Source organism: Mesoplodon mirus (assembly GCF_964341445.2).
Source record: "Mesoplodon mirus genome assembly, chromosome: 10".
In the NCBI taxonomy this organism is placed as follows: Eukaryota; Metazoa; Chordata; class Mammalia; order Artiodactyla; family Ziphiidae; genus Mesoplodon; species Mesoplodon mirus.
In genome coordinates, this window is record NC_138986.1 from 208,393 (window position 1) to 224,531 (window position 16,139).

Below are 16,139 nucleotides of genomic sequence, written 5' to 3' on the forward strand. Positions count from 1 at the left end.
CTTCCCTGGTGGCGCAGTGGTTGAGAGTCCGCCTGCCGATGCAGGGGACACGGGTTCGTGCCCCGGTCCGGGAAGATCCCACGTGCCGCGGAGCGGCTGGGCCCGTGAGCCATGGCCGCTGAGCCTGTGCGTCCGGAGCCTGTGCTCCGCAACGGGAGAGGCCACAACAGTGAGAGGCCCGCGTACAGCAAAAAACAAACAAACAAACAAACAAAACCAAGTATGAAAGGACCACGTGAGCAGACCCCATCCTCTAGAGCTGTAGGCTGAACGCACACGTGGACAGTTACGACGCTGACAGGAAAACTAGCAAGTACGTACCCCGCATTCAGAGAGGACAGAGCAGTGACTGGAGACTGACGGACAGACACACGGCCTGGCCCCACCGCGCGCCCAGCACCCAGGAGACCAGTGTCCTTGGTCACTGACTTCCCTGCTTTATAAAAAAGCCTGTGTTTTTTTTTTTAATGCCAAGTAATACTGTTTTTCTTCTTTCTTTTTTTATATTACGGCAGATTAAGGGTTCCTGTATTCTTTGATTTCATAAATAGCAGACTTCTATGTCTGTAAATGAATGTGTGTACAGTATATATAGAAAAAATGTGATATAATCTTTACAAATATAATCTAATCACCTGGATTTTTTTTTTTTTTTTTTTTTTTTTTTGCGGTATGTGGGCCTCTCACTGTTGTGGCCTCTCCCGTTGCGGAGCACAGGCTCCGGACGCGCAGGCTCAGTGGCCATGGCTCACGGGCCCAGCCGCTCCGCGGCACGTGGGATCCTCCCGGACCGGGGCACGAACCCGTGTCCCCTGCATCGTCAGGCCGACTCTCAACCACTGCGCCACCAGGGAAGCCCTACTCACCTGGATTTTTAATAAACGTGTAAATACACATATCATTTAAAAGCTATACTGGGCCGCTGGGGCAAGAAAAATAATGCTGGGTAAAAGACTAAGAGAGTATTTTTAAACTTCCCCATGAGCAACGGTGGGCAGGAAGGCCAGGCCCAGTGGCCACGCTGCCCCTTGGCTCCTGTGGAGACGGACCAGGGGCTCCTCAGAGTCAGAGCCGAGTCGGAACCCCTCGGCGGGCTCAAAGCCCCTGCCCCCTGGGAACACTTCCCACGGTGGCTCTGGCGTCACGTGTGGAGAGCACATGCCACCCGGTCAGAGGCCTCAGAGGAACTGGTGGGGAATGATGGCCGCGCAGGCCCTTTGTGCTGGCAACAGCCGGGACGGGGCGGTGCCTGGTGTGTCTGGACGCAGCAGTCCAAGTGCGGTGATCCTGCAGGGCCCTTTCCCGAAGGCCTCCCTCCTCCTAGGAACGGGCATTTCTCACAAAAAAGGGCAGAGGCAAGAACAGAGGCTGGGTGTCAGGAGCCCTGATTCTACCTTGGCTCTATCAGTAACAGATGGGTGGGACCACACATCCGTGTTGACAAAGACCCCACAGCCCTGTGCCCTGACCTGGCAGAAAGCAGTGTGGAGTCCCCTTTGTTTTACAAAAGAGGCAAGTTAGGTTCTTGCTGTACATTCATGAGAACATGTTCCAGGTCACAGAGCTCGCCAGGGACATGGCCCCAGCTCGCTCTGCTGCCCACAGGGCCTCAGTTTCCCCACCTGAACAACAAAACAGGAGCCACCATGACCTCCAGCTTCCTTTCTCCCCCTGCCTGGCTGTTTGGTTTTCTTAGGAGGGAAGAGGATAGCAGGTGAGGGCCCAGCTCTGGTGCGAGCGGCCAAGCAGCTGCTGAGGGGACAGGCAGGCTGATGGCAGCAAGAGAGGAGACCAGAAGGAAGGCCGTGTGGCTGTGGCTACAGCCTTGTATTAACAATTAGTACTAATAGCTCAACATTAACTCTTTAAAATTTTATTTTGCAAACAGAGGAACAGCTAACAGCTACTCATACTCAAGAGTAAAAGGTTGAAAGCATTTCCTCTAAGGTCAGGAACAGGACCGCTCTTATTCAACACAGTCCTGGAAGTCTTATAGCGACTAGGCAGAAAAAGAAATACAAGGCATCCAGACCAGAAAGGAAGAAGTCAAGCTGTCACCATTTGTGATATAATGTCACATGATAGATAGATAGTAGACAATGCTGAAGGCCCCACCAAAACAACATTACAACTAACTGAACTCAGTGAGGTTGCAGGAGACAAAACCAACACATAGAAATCTGTTGCCTTTCTATACAGTAACAGCAAACTATCAGCAAGAGAAATGAAGAAAACAACCCCACTCACAATTGCATCAAAAAGAATAAAATACCTAGGAATAAATTTAACCAAGGACGTGAAAGGCCTGCACAATAAAAATTATAACACACTAACGAAAGAAATTAAAGATAACACAAATGGAAAGATATACCATGCTCATGGATTGGAAGAATGAATACTGTTAAAATGACCATACTACCCAAGGCAACCTATAGATTCCATGCAATCCAATCAAAATACCAATGGCATTTTTCACAGAAATAGGACAATCCTAAAATTTGTATGGAACAAAAGACCCCAAAGAGCCAAAGCCATCTTGAGAAAGAAGAACAAAGCTGGAGGCATAACACTCCCTGACTTCAGACTGTATCTCAAAGCTACAGTAAACAAAACAGTTAGTACTGGCACAAAAAAAGACACAAAGATCAATAGAACGGAATAGAGAGCCCAGAAAAAAATCCATGCATAAGTGGTCAACAAAGGAGCCAAGGATATACCGTGGGGAAAGGACAGTCTCTACAAGTGATATTGGGAAAACTGGACAGTCATATACAAAACAATGAAACTGTATCTACACCATACACAAAGATCAACTCAAAATGGATTAAAGACTTGAACATAAGAGCAGAAACAATAAAACTCCTAGAAAAAAACATAGGCAGTAAGCTCCTTGACATCAGTCTTGGCAATGACTTTTTTGGATTTGACATCCAAAGCACAGGCAGCAAAGGCAAAAATAAACAAGTGAGAATACAGCAAACTAAAATGCTTCTGCAGATTAAAAGACATAAACTACTATGTATAAAATAAATAACCTACACAGACATATTGTACAACACAGGGAATAAAGCCAATATTTTATAATAACTATAAAAACTATAAATGGAATATAACCTTTAAAACTGTGAATCACTGTGCTGTATACCTGTAACATATACTATTGTACATCAACTATACCGAAAAAAAGGGAAAAAAAGCTTCTGCACAGCAAAGGAAACCATCAACAAAATGAAAAGGTAACCTACTGAATGGGAGAAATTATTTGCAAATCATGTATGTGACAAGGGGTTAATATTCAAAATATATAAATAACTCATACAACTCAACAGCAAAAAAACAAAACAATCTGATTAAAAAATGGGCAGCAGGATCTGAATAGACATTTTTCCAAAGAACACATACAGATGGCCAACAGGGACATGTAAAGGTGCTCAACATCACTAATCATCAGAGAAATGCAAATCAAAACCACAATGAGATATCACCTCATAACTGTTAGAATGGCCATCATCAAAAAAGACAAGAAATAACAAATGTTGGAGAGGGTGTGGAAGAAGGGGAACCTTTATGCACTGTTGGTGGGAACGTAAATTGGTGCAGCCACTCTGAAAAGCAGCATGGAGGCTCTTAAAAATTAAAAACAGAACTACTATATGATCCAGCAATTCCACTTCTGGGTATTTATCAGAAAAAAATAAAAATACTATCTCGAGGAGATCTGCACCCCTATGTTCACTGCAGCACTATTTACAACAGCCAAGACACGCAAACAACCTAAGTGTAAGTGTCCACCGATGAGTGCAATGGATAAAGAAACTGTTATACACACACACATACATACACACACACAATGGAATATTATTCAGCCGTAAAAAAGAATGAAATCTTGTCATTTGTGACAACATGGACTGAGGGCATGACGCTAAGTGAAATAAATCAGAGGAAGACAAATGACATATGATTTCACTTCTATGTGGAATCTTAAAACAAAACAAAACAAAAACAAACTGATAGACACAGAGAACAGATTGGTGGTTGCCAGAGGCGGGGTAGGAGGTGGGCCAAATGGGTCAAGGGGTTCAGAAGGTAAAAATTTCCAGTTACAAAATAAATAAGTCATGGGGAACGTTCCTGTGAAACACTAACTAAATGTAAAGAAGGCTGGCAAGTGTGCCACCCCTTTGGTCAGGCGGGCCATCCTCAGAGGTGTGACAGTCAGTACCTGCAAGTCTGCAAGCTCCATGGTGGTCTTTCCTTCGAGGCACAGGGCCTGCGCAATGAAGGCGTGCAGGTCCTCCAGACAGAGGGTGTCCACCTGCGTGGGAGAGAGAGCCAGCGTCAGCCCCAGGAAAACCAGCTCTGACCAAATACACGCATGGGACACATGCATGTGCACATACACACATACACTTGTACACACACACACAGGCAGCAGAAGAGACGCCAGTGGAGGTGAGCAGGGTCTTTTCTCCCACCACCCACAGTCCCTGGTGTGAAAATCTCCACGACACCTAGGGCCAAGCTGGACAGGGGAGCCTATTACTCACTAGCAAGGCAGAACGCTCCAGAATGCGTGGGGAAAGCCTGAGCTATGACCAAGTCTAAGTCTTGGAGCAACACAGGTCATCAAGTTTTGACACAAATTTCCAGAACTGACAATTCAGGGGGTTGCAGACTGAGAGCACCCACAGCTGGCCTGAGCCAGAGTGATCAGAGCTGGGATAAACACCCACCCTTGCCAGCCCCAGACGTCAACTGTGTCCTCAGATGCCAGTTTAAAGGAAACCAGGATTCCCCAGATATGAGTCCCTTCCCATCCTTTGTGGAATCAAAGAGTCTAACCAAAGTGTGAGTGAGAAGCAAGGAGAGACAGAGACATGGAGAAAGAGACAGACCCTGGAAAGGAGGAGGGGATGGAGATCAAAGACAGCACCAGGCCCGGCAATCGGCAACACCTTTACACCCTCCTCACAGGGTCACGAGGCTCAGCCACCAAATGCCACACTGGTCCCATCACTATCCATTCCCATGTTTACTCCAAAATAGTTTTTGCCTTTGAATAAATGACAGCTGTAATTATTTCAGGGAAAAAACAAGAAATCTACAAATGTGCAGCACTCGTGACCAAGAAAAAAGATCCCAATCCACAGAAGCAAGACCAAGCAGAAAGTATTTTTTTTTAAACCCATAAACCCTCACCTCTCTGTGCTTTGACAGGTTTGTAGGCATACAGTTAGTTCTACTTCTTGCCATTAGCAACTTTTGCAGAAGGCTGATTTTAAAAGACACAACCTATGAGAAAGGAATAACTCTTTCATGTCTTATTCTTTTCAGTTAACCTATTTCATACTCTGCCACCACCTTTGTAATTAACAAATCTATAACATATCAGAAGAGGCAAGAGTCTTAGTAATACCAATTTTTTAGAATTCCGCATAATGGATATTATTATTACAAAGTATTTGCTCTGGTGTACATTATAAAAAATATGTAAACTTTCCATGATGCAAACTTACACTTGCAGAAAAGCTTCTCAGATAAGCCTCTGATAAAAAGTGCTGCTCAGGGCTTCCCTGGTGGCGCAGTGGTTGAGAATCTGCCTGCCGATGCAGGGGACACGGGTTCGTGCCCCGGTCTGGGAAGATCCCACATGCCGCGGAGCGGTTGGGCCCGTGAGCCATGGCCGCTGAGCCTGCACGTCCGGAGCCTGTGCTCCACAACGGCAGAGGCCCCAACAGTGAGAGGCCCGCGTACCGCGCAAAAAAAAAAAAAAAAAAAAAAAAATGCTGCTCACTTGGAGGTACGAATCCAAGTGAACAAAAGAGAGGGTTTTGTTTCTCTACAGGTTCTGTACACTGAACAGTATGTAGTTAACCCGTATGGCACATCAAAACATCTAATTTAAGCTTCACTATATAAAAGTACAGTATTTTTAAAAAATTACATTTTTAGTCTTATTAATCCTGAGAGAACAGTTATCCCTGTGAATAATAACACAGTACAGTACCTTTTAATCTGGGGGACAACGCTGATGTGTCGATTTGTTTTCTAGTTTTAAAAAGTTCCAATTTGAATGTGTCCTTGCAAGTCAAACCAACACTGAGTCTATCTCATGCTGACTTCCTTACACGAAAGAGATTTTCACTGAAAAGGTAGTTACTAGTAGAAAGAAGGTAAAAGTAGAAGTTTTCCTCCTGATGCTTGTCTTGCTTCAGGTTTATATAAATATGAGATGTAAAGTGACCGTTCTGTGATTTAGAATATTTTTCCTGTTGGAAGTGGATTTTCATAACTAATGATCACTTGCACAGCTGACAAGAAAGGAGAGCTGTATCAGGTGACTGTGCATGGGTTCAAGGACCTATCTCTACTGCTGGAAAAAATAATGCAAAACGTAGTCCTAGGAGTGCTAACACATGGCATCACTACCCGTCTGTTCACAAGGAGTACTGAGAAGAAAACCACTGATCTTTCTGGAGGAGAAAACTCAGCTATCGGTCATCTACCACTTCCCAATTCCCTCTATGGGTCCACCTCAGCCGCCTGTAGATTCATAAAACAATGGACAGAAAATATTAACTGATAATACACGCATGTACATTTAGTAAAAATATAAAAAGAAATATATTTTTACATTTAAATACTAAATAATCCTGCCATCATTTACTGATTTACACTTTGCTGAGTCTGGTGCAAATAAAGGAAAGTTCTACTCAAAAGTACAGTTGAGGGCTTCCCTGGTGGCGCAGTGGTTGAGAGTCCGCCTGCCGATGCAGGGGACATGGGTTCATGCCCCGGTCCGGGAAGATCCCACATGCCGCGGAGCGGCTGGGCCTGTGAGCCATGGCCACTGAGCCTGCGCGTCCGGAGCCTGTGCTCCGCAACGGGAGAGGCCACAGCAGTGAGAGGCCCGCGTACCGCAAACAAACAAACAAACAAACAAAAACTACAGTTGATACTGGTGCATGTGAAACCAATAAAGAAGCAATAAAATCTCTTAAGGGTGATTTAACTATATATACCACGTTCGTACAAAATGCAAAATACAGGACTAGCTATAAAATGGCAGAGGACTTTTAGAAAGGAAAAATCAGTGTATGATTCCCCTGAAATGTAATTCTACTGTAAGTTTCTTAAAGACAATCAATGATTCCTAAAGTGAATTCAGGTTTGAAAAACAGAAACATAATTTTCTATTCCAGACAAATGAAAACTTGATGGTTACAGCAAAGCAGACGGAGACCAGAGGAGGGAACAGCTGCTGGGGATCAGGAAAGCTGGTGAGAAGGTCTACATGGCTAAAGAAACAGACACTTGATGGCAAAGGACTTTTACAAACAGTTCAGCTGGGGAAGGGAAGTGGGAGATGGAATGTATTTAAGCTCTTCTTTTGTTGAGGCGTCCCGACGTTATCATGCACGTGGAAACTAATAAAAGGCGAATGTTTTCAGTGGCCCTTGTAAGCTCCCTGCATAAACTAACAAACCGCACGAACGAGGACCTGGCGGCGCCTCCCTGCGCGTGGCCGTGGCCTTCTCCACTCCACGCGTGGCCCAGCTCCGCAGGTGGGGGTGGCTGACAGCGACAACCAGCCTGGTGGGCTTTTCTCTGGGCACCTGTGCAGGACACTTCTCGCCTTCTACAGAACGCCTGGCCAGTAGCCTCAGGAAGAAGGTGTGACCCCGTTCACAGGTTGAAAAGCGAACATTTGTTAGATGACTTAGGAAAGTTGAAGTAGTCTCCCTCGGTAGCTCTGTGCTTCTGGGAAGAGCTGTGACTCCAGCCAGGTCAGCCGGACTGCAGCGCTGGACCTTCTCACCATTACATGAAACCCCACCAACAGGAACCACCACCCACATAGGGACACAGAACAGTCCAGAGCCCCAAAAGCTCGGCAAGCGTGAGCAAAGTGCAACACGGTTCCTGCACGGGTCAGACGCCTCACGCCTGTATCACACTTAGGTGCAGGGCCCACCTCTAAGTCCGGCAGCAGACGGGGCTTCTCAAATGTACGCCCACACAGAACCCTTACTTGAGTCCGAGCGTTTCGAAGGACTGGGGTTTATGGAACAGACACTGGGCAGAGATGGTGCAGGGGACCAGCCCACGGCTACATCCCAGAGCACCGCACCCCACGAAAGGCGAGGGCCAGGAGTGAGGGCTGACAGCAGCAGCCTCGACAGGGAAGGAGGTTACCTGCACAAAGAGGTAGATCAGGAGGCAGCACAGCGCCTGAAAGGGGCTCTCGACCACCTGTAGCTCTTCTCGCGAGGAGGAAAGGTCAAAACAGGCCAGGAGCGTGTCCAAGCGTTGGGCCTCTAGTCCTGCCTCTTGGCTCAGCCACAGTAGCTTCAAACTAGGCGTTCCCCCTGTCAGAGGAAAGTCCATTTACCGTTATTCTTTGCACTAGCAGGTTATAACACGCGTCTGCAGAACTACAATAAAGGAATAAAGGGCACTAACCTCTTCCCTTCCCAATATCCATGGGCTGTAAAGTGTAAAGCGACTGGAAATAAACATGAACAGAACTTCCTGGTTTAAACAAGCAGAAACCCTAAAAGGTCAGCATATATGTATTTCATGGAAACCAGTCTTCTTTTTTTAAATGGCTACATTGTGGGGGAAGAGGGCTTTTTCCTACCTGTGTTGCTCGCTGTACTGTCTTAGGGCGTGAGACATAGCACAGCTGCGATGGGGTGCTTGGTGGAAACACCACCGATTTGCTGTTAGTTTGCTGTTATTTCCCCAGACTAGTGGTTTTCAAACTTCAGTGTGCAAAAGAACCAGCTGCCAAAATTGTAAAAAATACATTTCCTGGGGTCTGTATGCAGAAATTCTGCTTTGCTAGGTAAAGTACCTGGGAGTCTGCACTGAACAAACTAGAGACTGGGATAAGCAGGGCACCTGTGAGCTCCATGCTTTGGAAAGCACATCCCTAGAACTATTAAACAGAAATTCCTAAAATATTAAAATTCTACTAAATTTGTGTTTTATTCCTACATTTCATATATATGTTTAAATTATTAAAATCAAAGAAAAGAAAAACTTCTCACTCATTTACCCAAGTCGCCGTCAATGGCAGCACGAGTCTGGAGGAAGACACAGCAGCCCTGCTCCTTCTGCCCAGAGGGGCCAGGCCTGGGCTGGGCCAAGTCTTGCCAAGAGCAGCAGCTGTGACTTTCTGTAGGTCCCGTGGCTGCAAGGCATCCTCAAGTGCAAGGACGGCTGGCCCTAACCACCCCACAGGTTCACTAAGAAACAAAACTCACTAACCAAATGGTATCAGAATTAAGTGACTCAAAAAAGGAAGTTCTTCCCCTTTTCTGTTTATGCTTCTCACAATGTCATTCAATATTCTCAGGTGTGTATTTCCCACCATCAGAAGTGAAACAGCCCAGCAAAAGTCACTTGCATTTCTGATATGGCTGAAGTGTTCCCTCCTCCCCAAAATACTTTTTCATTATTTATTAAATCATCTTTTCCCTTGGAAGAAAGAAAATGAAGGTAATTTTGTTTTGGCAAAAACAACGGCACTAGTTTTTAAGATAGAAATGTTATTCCAAGAGAATCACAGGGTCAGCTATTACTTCTTAGAAACACGCTTTTCTGGAAAACAATCATCTTGCAGGGGTCTGCAAATAGCAGCCTGTGGGCAAAATCCAGCTCATTGTCAGTTTTTGTACAACCCATAAACTATTAATGACTTTCACATTTTTAAATAGCTGAAAATAGCAAAGTAAAAATATTTCACAATATGAGAAAATTGTGTAACTCTGCCAGAAAAGATCAAGGGTAGCCCTGACACTTTACCCAGAGTTCCATGGGCAGCTGAGATGTTCCAAAGAACAATCCAGAGATCTAAGCAGGTGATCTGGTCTGTAGGTCACCAACTACAATACACTGCCTCTGGAACACAACAGCTTCAAAAACCAAATTATGTCACTTGGCAAAGGTTTTTGCGTGAATCTGTGGACAGACAGGAAAGTCTCAAGGCTTTTCGGAGCAACCGAGCCCTGGAAGGGCACGCAGAGGGACAAGGAAAGTGGTCATCTCTGTGAATGACAACTTGGAAGACTGTCCGAGATACCTGGGCGGACCCACCCCAGGGTGGAGGCTACTGGATGCTTCACTAGTAACAAAGCAATGGTCCCGTGTGTGCTTTTACAACTATAAATGCACGAGTGAATGAATACACTCCTACACTCTAAACCGTAGCACTTCTGTGTGCTTTCTATACGGAAATAATGTAATCGCTGGGTTTTAGAGTTATCCTATGATTATTTTCCTTGCATATTCCTAGGGTAAGAAACCATAAAACTGTCTGGTGTGTGTGCACTCTGAGAAAGAGAGAGGTGACACTTCCAGAAATTAACCTGCATACACTGTGTGTCTCAAATTTACTTGTGAAGGTTTTAATTCATAAGTCTGATTTAAATGAGTATTTATTTAGCATTCTGTTTGAAAGAGCATCCCTGGCCAAAAAAAGACAAAATAAAAAACGCTGACTACTCACATGCAAACTGAATCTTTATTCTGGTTGGATAAACTTCAGTAGCTTATTTACAATAAGTAAAAAAATTCATTCAGATATAAATGGACTAGAATGAGTTGACATCTCAATATATTAAATTCTAAACTTCCATGGATGAGCTAATTTCATGCTTGCAAAATAACAGTGTTATAGTGCTTCTACCTAATACATTCAAAATATAGTGAATTAGGTATAAAAAGCAGTCAGTGCAAAATTCAACCACTGGCTTGTGACTCATACGTGTATTTGTAACATTTAGTTGACAAAGCTTCCAATTATCTTTACAAATGGAAGAAAAACACGACTGAGGTTTTAAATCCATTTATTCTAATCCACAACATCAGGGAGGTGGCTTCAGAGGCTGGGGCCCTGACAGCATCTCCTCACGAGCAGCACATTCTCTCACCCATAGAGCAGGTTGATGACCTCCAGTTACCACCCACAGAAACCTCCAAGATGTGACAACACTTTTTTCACCTGTATTAACAAGTGTCAAGATGGAAACCTTCAACAGTACATGTTAAGAGGAGCTGAAATAAGAAAAATTCACTACAGTTGTTTACCAAATAATGGAAGGAATCAAATATAGCCCCTTCTTGTCATAAAATATACCGCTCCACCTCATTTCATTTTATAAAATAGTCTTCTAAGATGATCTACAAGATTCTAGCGAGTCAAACATCTTTATATAGCCAAGAAATACTAAGTTTACTCACTGATTCTTGAACAACACTTTAAAAAATCATTCTATTGGCTTAGCCAAAAAGTACCCTCCGTTTTTAAGTAAAAATAAAAGACACATTGTTCATTTTCACCAAGAACTTTACTGAACAATGTATTTACCCTTCAGTTCCACCACCTTCTGCCATCTTTCAGGCAATTTCATAATTCCATCTTCCCAAAACTTTTTATCTTTTTGAGCAAAGAACTGTTCCTGGTGCCTTTTACAGTCTTCCAGGGAACGGAAAGCTTTTCCATTAAGAGAATTTTGTAAAGACCAAAATAAATGGAAATCCAAAGGTGCAATGTCTGGTGAATACAGCAGATGAATCAGAACTTCCCAGCCAAGCTGTAACAGTTTTTGCCTGGTCATCAAAGAAACATGTGGTCCTGCATCATCCTGATGAAAGATTATGTATTTTCTGTTGACTAATTCTGGATGCTTTTCATCGAGTGCTGCTTTCAGTTGGTTTAACTGGGAGCAGCACTTGTTGGAATTAATTGTTTGGTTTTCCGGAAGAAGCTCATAATAGAGGACTTCCTTCCAATCCCACCATATACACAACATCACCTTCTTTGGATGAAGACTGGCCTTTGGTATGGTTGGTGGTGGTTCATTTCGCTTGCCCCACGATCTCTTCCGTTCCACATTATTGTACAGTAACCACTTTTCATCACCTGTCACAATTTGTTCTAAAAACGGAACGTTTTCATTACATTTCAGTAGAGAATTACATGTGGAAGTACGGTCAAGAAGGTTTTTTTCGCTTAACTTATGTGGAACCCAAACATCCACATAACCAGCTGGTGCAAATGATTTTCAACTCTTGAGTTGGATATTTTGAGTATGTCAGCTATCTCCTGCATGGAATAACGTTGACTGTTCTCAATTAATGTCTCAATTTTATCGCTACCAACTTCAACTGGTTTACCCGACCGTGGAGCATCATCCAGTGAGAAATCTCCAGCATGAAACTTCACAAACCACTTTTGACACATTCGATCAGTCACAGCACCTCTTCCATACACTGCACAAATCTTTTTTTGCATTTCGGTTACATTTTTACCTTTCTTGAAATAATAAAGCAAAATATGCCAAAAATGTTGCTTTTTTTCTTCCATCTTCAATGTTAAAATGGCTACACAAAAATTCACCAATTTTGTTAAGTCTTTTATTAAATGCATGCTGATATGACAGCTGTCACATACAATCTAACAAAATTATTTTGAATGAAGTTAAAGACAACTAAGTGCTACTAGAGCCACCTTATGGAAAAAATGAATGAACTTTTGGCCACCCCAACAGACAGACAAATTACCAATTAGATACGTGCAATCAGCTTTCCTAGGTTTGTAAAATAAGGATATGCTTATTATGACTAAAAAATGGCTCTGCGAAGAATAAAAAAAATCATCTACACTTTGTCTAAAGAAGAATCTCCAGTTCTAGAGCTAGAAAGCTATTTCAAATGCTTGCCTGTTATGCGGTCCAAGACTCACAACACAAAATGCAGAACATCCCTAAGTGAAGTGTGATGAATGAACAAACACACACGGACGCAAGGATCCTGTAAGGGTCGTCTGGGGAGAGGAAGTTAAATTTCAAGGTACACCCTTCTTGTGTTACCAGGAACATCATCTTTCATGACATATTGTAAGATAAGTGGAATGTAATATCTATACAATTATAAACGTAATATAGCTAGTACATCTGGATGTGTGTGTATGTACACACACGTAAAGATGGGGATGTGGATGGAATATATGCATGTAAATGAGCTCCCTGAATAAAATATACCAGTAATGAAATTAATTTTTCTGCTCCCTGGCTGGTCATTTATAATTCTTACCTAATTTTTAGGTAATCTTTGTAATTTTTCTGCTCCCCTTCTGTCTCCTTTCCACTTTGTTAAAAAACATCTGATTTATTTTTTATTTCCACCATTTAAGAAAGCAAGTGTTAAATCATGTGTGCTGTTAGAGGAAACAGTCTTTTTTTCTACATTGGCCGCTACGTTGGGAGACTCACTGAAAATGTAACATTCATGATATCAACCTGACTGAACCACCTCAGGAGAAGAAGGAGGATCAGACATGGTCTCCTAAAGCAACAGCTCTCTCTAGCAGTGCCGCTGGCCTTGCTGGAAAGGATGGCTGTAATCAGGCAAGGACGCCTCGCACCTGTGCACAAGGGGACTGCCAAGGTAAGGGTCAAGCAGGAGAGTCCACTGCTTTCAATCCCACATCGTCAGGGTGATAGAAAACATCTGAGACAGGAATTGGGTAGTCCATTTTCCAATTTAGTCTAAAACCACTTGGCATTTTTCCTCATGGATATAGAAAGTTATTTATATATGAAAATCTTGTCATCTTGTATCATTATTAACATAAGCACAAACAGAGTCATTCATCTAAACCACCTGCAACAAAAGTTCAAGATCCCATTTCCGGCTTCCTAGTGATGGCAGACGTGCCGTCCCCAGCTCCTTCTGGAAGCAGAGTCCCAACTGCAGTCTGGGTGTGCCACACGCACAAACCTGTGGCTCACAAGACCCAGAAGCAGTCTCTCTGATAAATGAATGACTTCTAGAGCTTATTAAAACCTTATATGTAGTTGTCTCTAAAATTAACTCGTAATAATGAATAACCAAATATTCTCCATAATTCAAATGAGGAAAAGAACTATCATAATCACTCTCCACATTATTTTTGGAAAGATCCTATAAAATGAAAATTACATATATAGCAGAACGTCTCTGGGAAACGATTTTGGCTATCCTTTAAAAATACTTCTTGCTGTAAAACCAAATGTCAATTCATCTTAATTTGTTTTTGTGATAAGCACACCTTTTTAGGTTTGAGTATATCACTCACCAACTGAGAGAGTAAGGAAATATTCCTTCAACTTCTCTCCCTATACAATTCCACTTATAAGAAAAATGTTTTGCAGTGTTCAAATCCTTATTTGGTAAATTATAGGCTTGAGTGATAGAAAACAATAGTGACTTGAGAGAATTTAATACATACAAAAATGGAATATAAAAGTCTTAGAAAAGTATTTGTTTTCTGAAACAATAATGAGGGCCACTAGAATAAACCCTAAACCCCCTCTTCTTCAGCTGTCTGTATGTAAAACGCTATCTCCTACAAACATTCTTGACCTTTTTCAGATACTAAGAACTCACAGGAAGGATTTACTTCAACTAATTTTTAGGAGAACTTTGTTTTTTCCTCTCCTCCCATTAGGTGTTTTAAGATACCTCCCTTGAAAAAACTTTTTTTCCAGTTAAAATAACTTTTCTTCGCCTCCCCTGCCCAGTTCCTCAAGCCCCCCTTCAGTGGTGGGAACAAGACGAGAACTGACTCAAACAGAGTAGCAAGAACTCAGCCTCGTTAGTTGGGTGGGTTTCACTGAGTGGCGGCCAGGCGTCAGGTCCTGGGGCCCAAACCATGACGACCTTTCTCCCCGCCCCCCCCACATGGACCTTGAGCAGTGGGAGGGGAACGAGGCAGGACGATTCGGCAGACTGGCCCCGGGGAACTCGGTATAATGCCCTTTCCTCAGCTTTTTAGAACTTTATTAGATACATTGCTCTGGGACCCACGGTAGAAATGAAAATTAGTACGTGTACAGTTCTGGAAAAGTATGTTTCCACAGAGATCAGTAATGGACTTGCATCACTTGGTGAACAAATCAGTGATTTATTTCAATCAGGGCTGTCTGTACCTGGAATGCTCATCTGCAGAGGCCTGACGAGGTCCGGCTGCCTCAGTGGGTTCCCAGAGTACACAAACCACTCCTTGACAGTGGGGCAGGTGCTGGCACCACCTGAGTAAAGACAGCTGCATCAGTGGACATGCGTGAGTGCCAATTCATCACCAGGCTAACACTGCAACAGACCCACATCGGCCAGGACCAACTCCACGCTGGTGAGCACAGTGAGTTCTCACATCCAAGGTCACTGAGAGGCCTTGGGCTTCCAGCAGTGGGTCCCCTACCCTCTGATCTGACAGCCATCCGTTCATTCCAACAAGAATGATAACCTTGTGGGGGGGATGGCAGGATCACCTGGGTAAGTGATTACCAGGCAGAGAGGTAGCCACGGAGATGACTCCTGCAGCATTCTGCCTTCCTTCCTTCCCACCCTCCCACCATTCCAGAAAACATTTACAGAGAACTGGAGGAATAGGACAGTCCTTTCTGTTCTTAAATTCACTACTTTACGCAACTATCAAGACTACTGTTATGTCAGACAATTCAGAAAGCTGATAGAAATCATCTAGAATTAAAGGCCTTTCTGTCTGCTGCTGGATTATTAATTGCTACAGAAGTTCAGCTGGCTTCCATCCTCCCACCGTCCTCAGCAAAGCGGAGGTGGCGGAAGCCTGTCCTACTCAGCGTTCTCACTCAGCCTCTCAAAGCCATCAGCGCCAGGCTCCCCTGCGGCCTCCAGACCCTGTCCACCCCGAGGGCCCTCACCACACCAGCCCTGGCCTGGGGCCCACAAGGGGAACTCTTGGCCTCACCCCTTCACGCCGGCACTGCCCTGGCGAGAGCAGGCTCCTCTTCAGTCTCATCTCCTTTCAAGCCATTCTCCACGTCAATGGGGGCTTTTGGGGTTTTGTTTTTTTAAAAATGAAAAACTGACCAGGTTGGTCGCTCTTTCTAATTAAGATCCCCCAATAGCTGCCCAGGGACCAGAAGAGAGTGCGGACCTTGGAGCCCAGCAATTGCCCAGGGCCCCTGAGTTGCTCGGCGGGTGGTGACTGGTTCCTGGGCGGCTGACGCTGCTGGTCTGGGGACCCCGGGCTCCACTAAGCTGCAGCCCCCCAGGTCCCCACACTCACCTTGTCTTTTCTTACCTCTGCATTTGGTCCATACTCTCTT

At 44.0% G+C, this 16,139-nt stretch overlaps 1 protein-coding gene across 4 annotated transcripts in view; it reads right to left on the bottom strand.

Moving 5' to 3' along the window:
- FAM120B (family with sequence similarity 120 member B) overlaps nucleotides 1-16,139 on the bottom strand; it is a 62,554-nt gene that overhangs the window by 19,695 nt on the left and 26,720 nt on the right. For 3 of the 4 annotated variants that reach the window (XM_082634231.1, XM_082634228.1, XM_082634229.1), the window contains exons 4-6: nucleotides 14,979-15,080; nucleotides 8,197-8,369; nucleotides 4,223-4,315 (exon numbers count right to left, since the gene is read on the bottom strand). In XM_082634231.1, the coding sequence (XP_082490357.1) occupies nucleotides 4,223-4,315; nucleotides 8,197-8,369; nucleotides 14,979-15,080 (368 nt within the window). Of the gene's footprint in view, nucleotides 1-4,222; nucleotides 4,316-8,196; nucleotides 8,370-9,944; nucleotides 11,945-14,978; nucleotides 15,081-16,139 lie in introns of those variants that run through there. The other variant, XM_082634230.1, reaches the window with a different exon arrangement.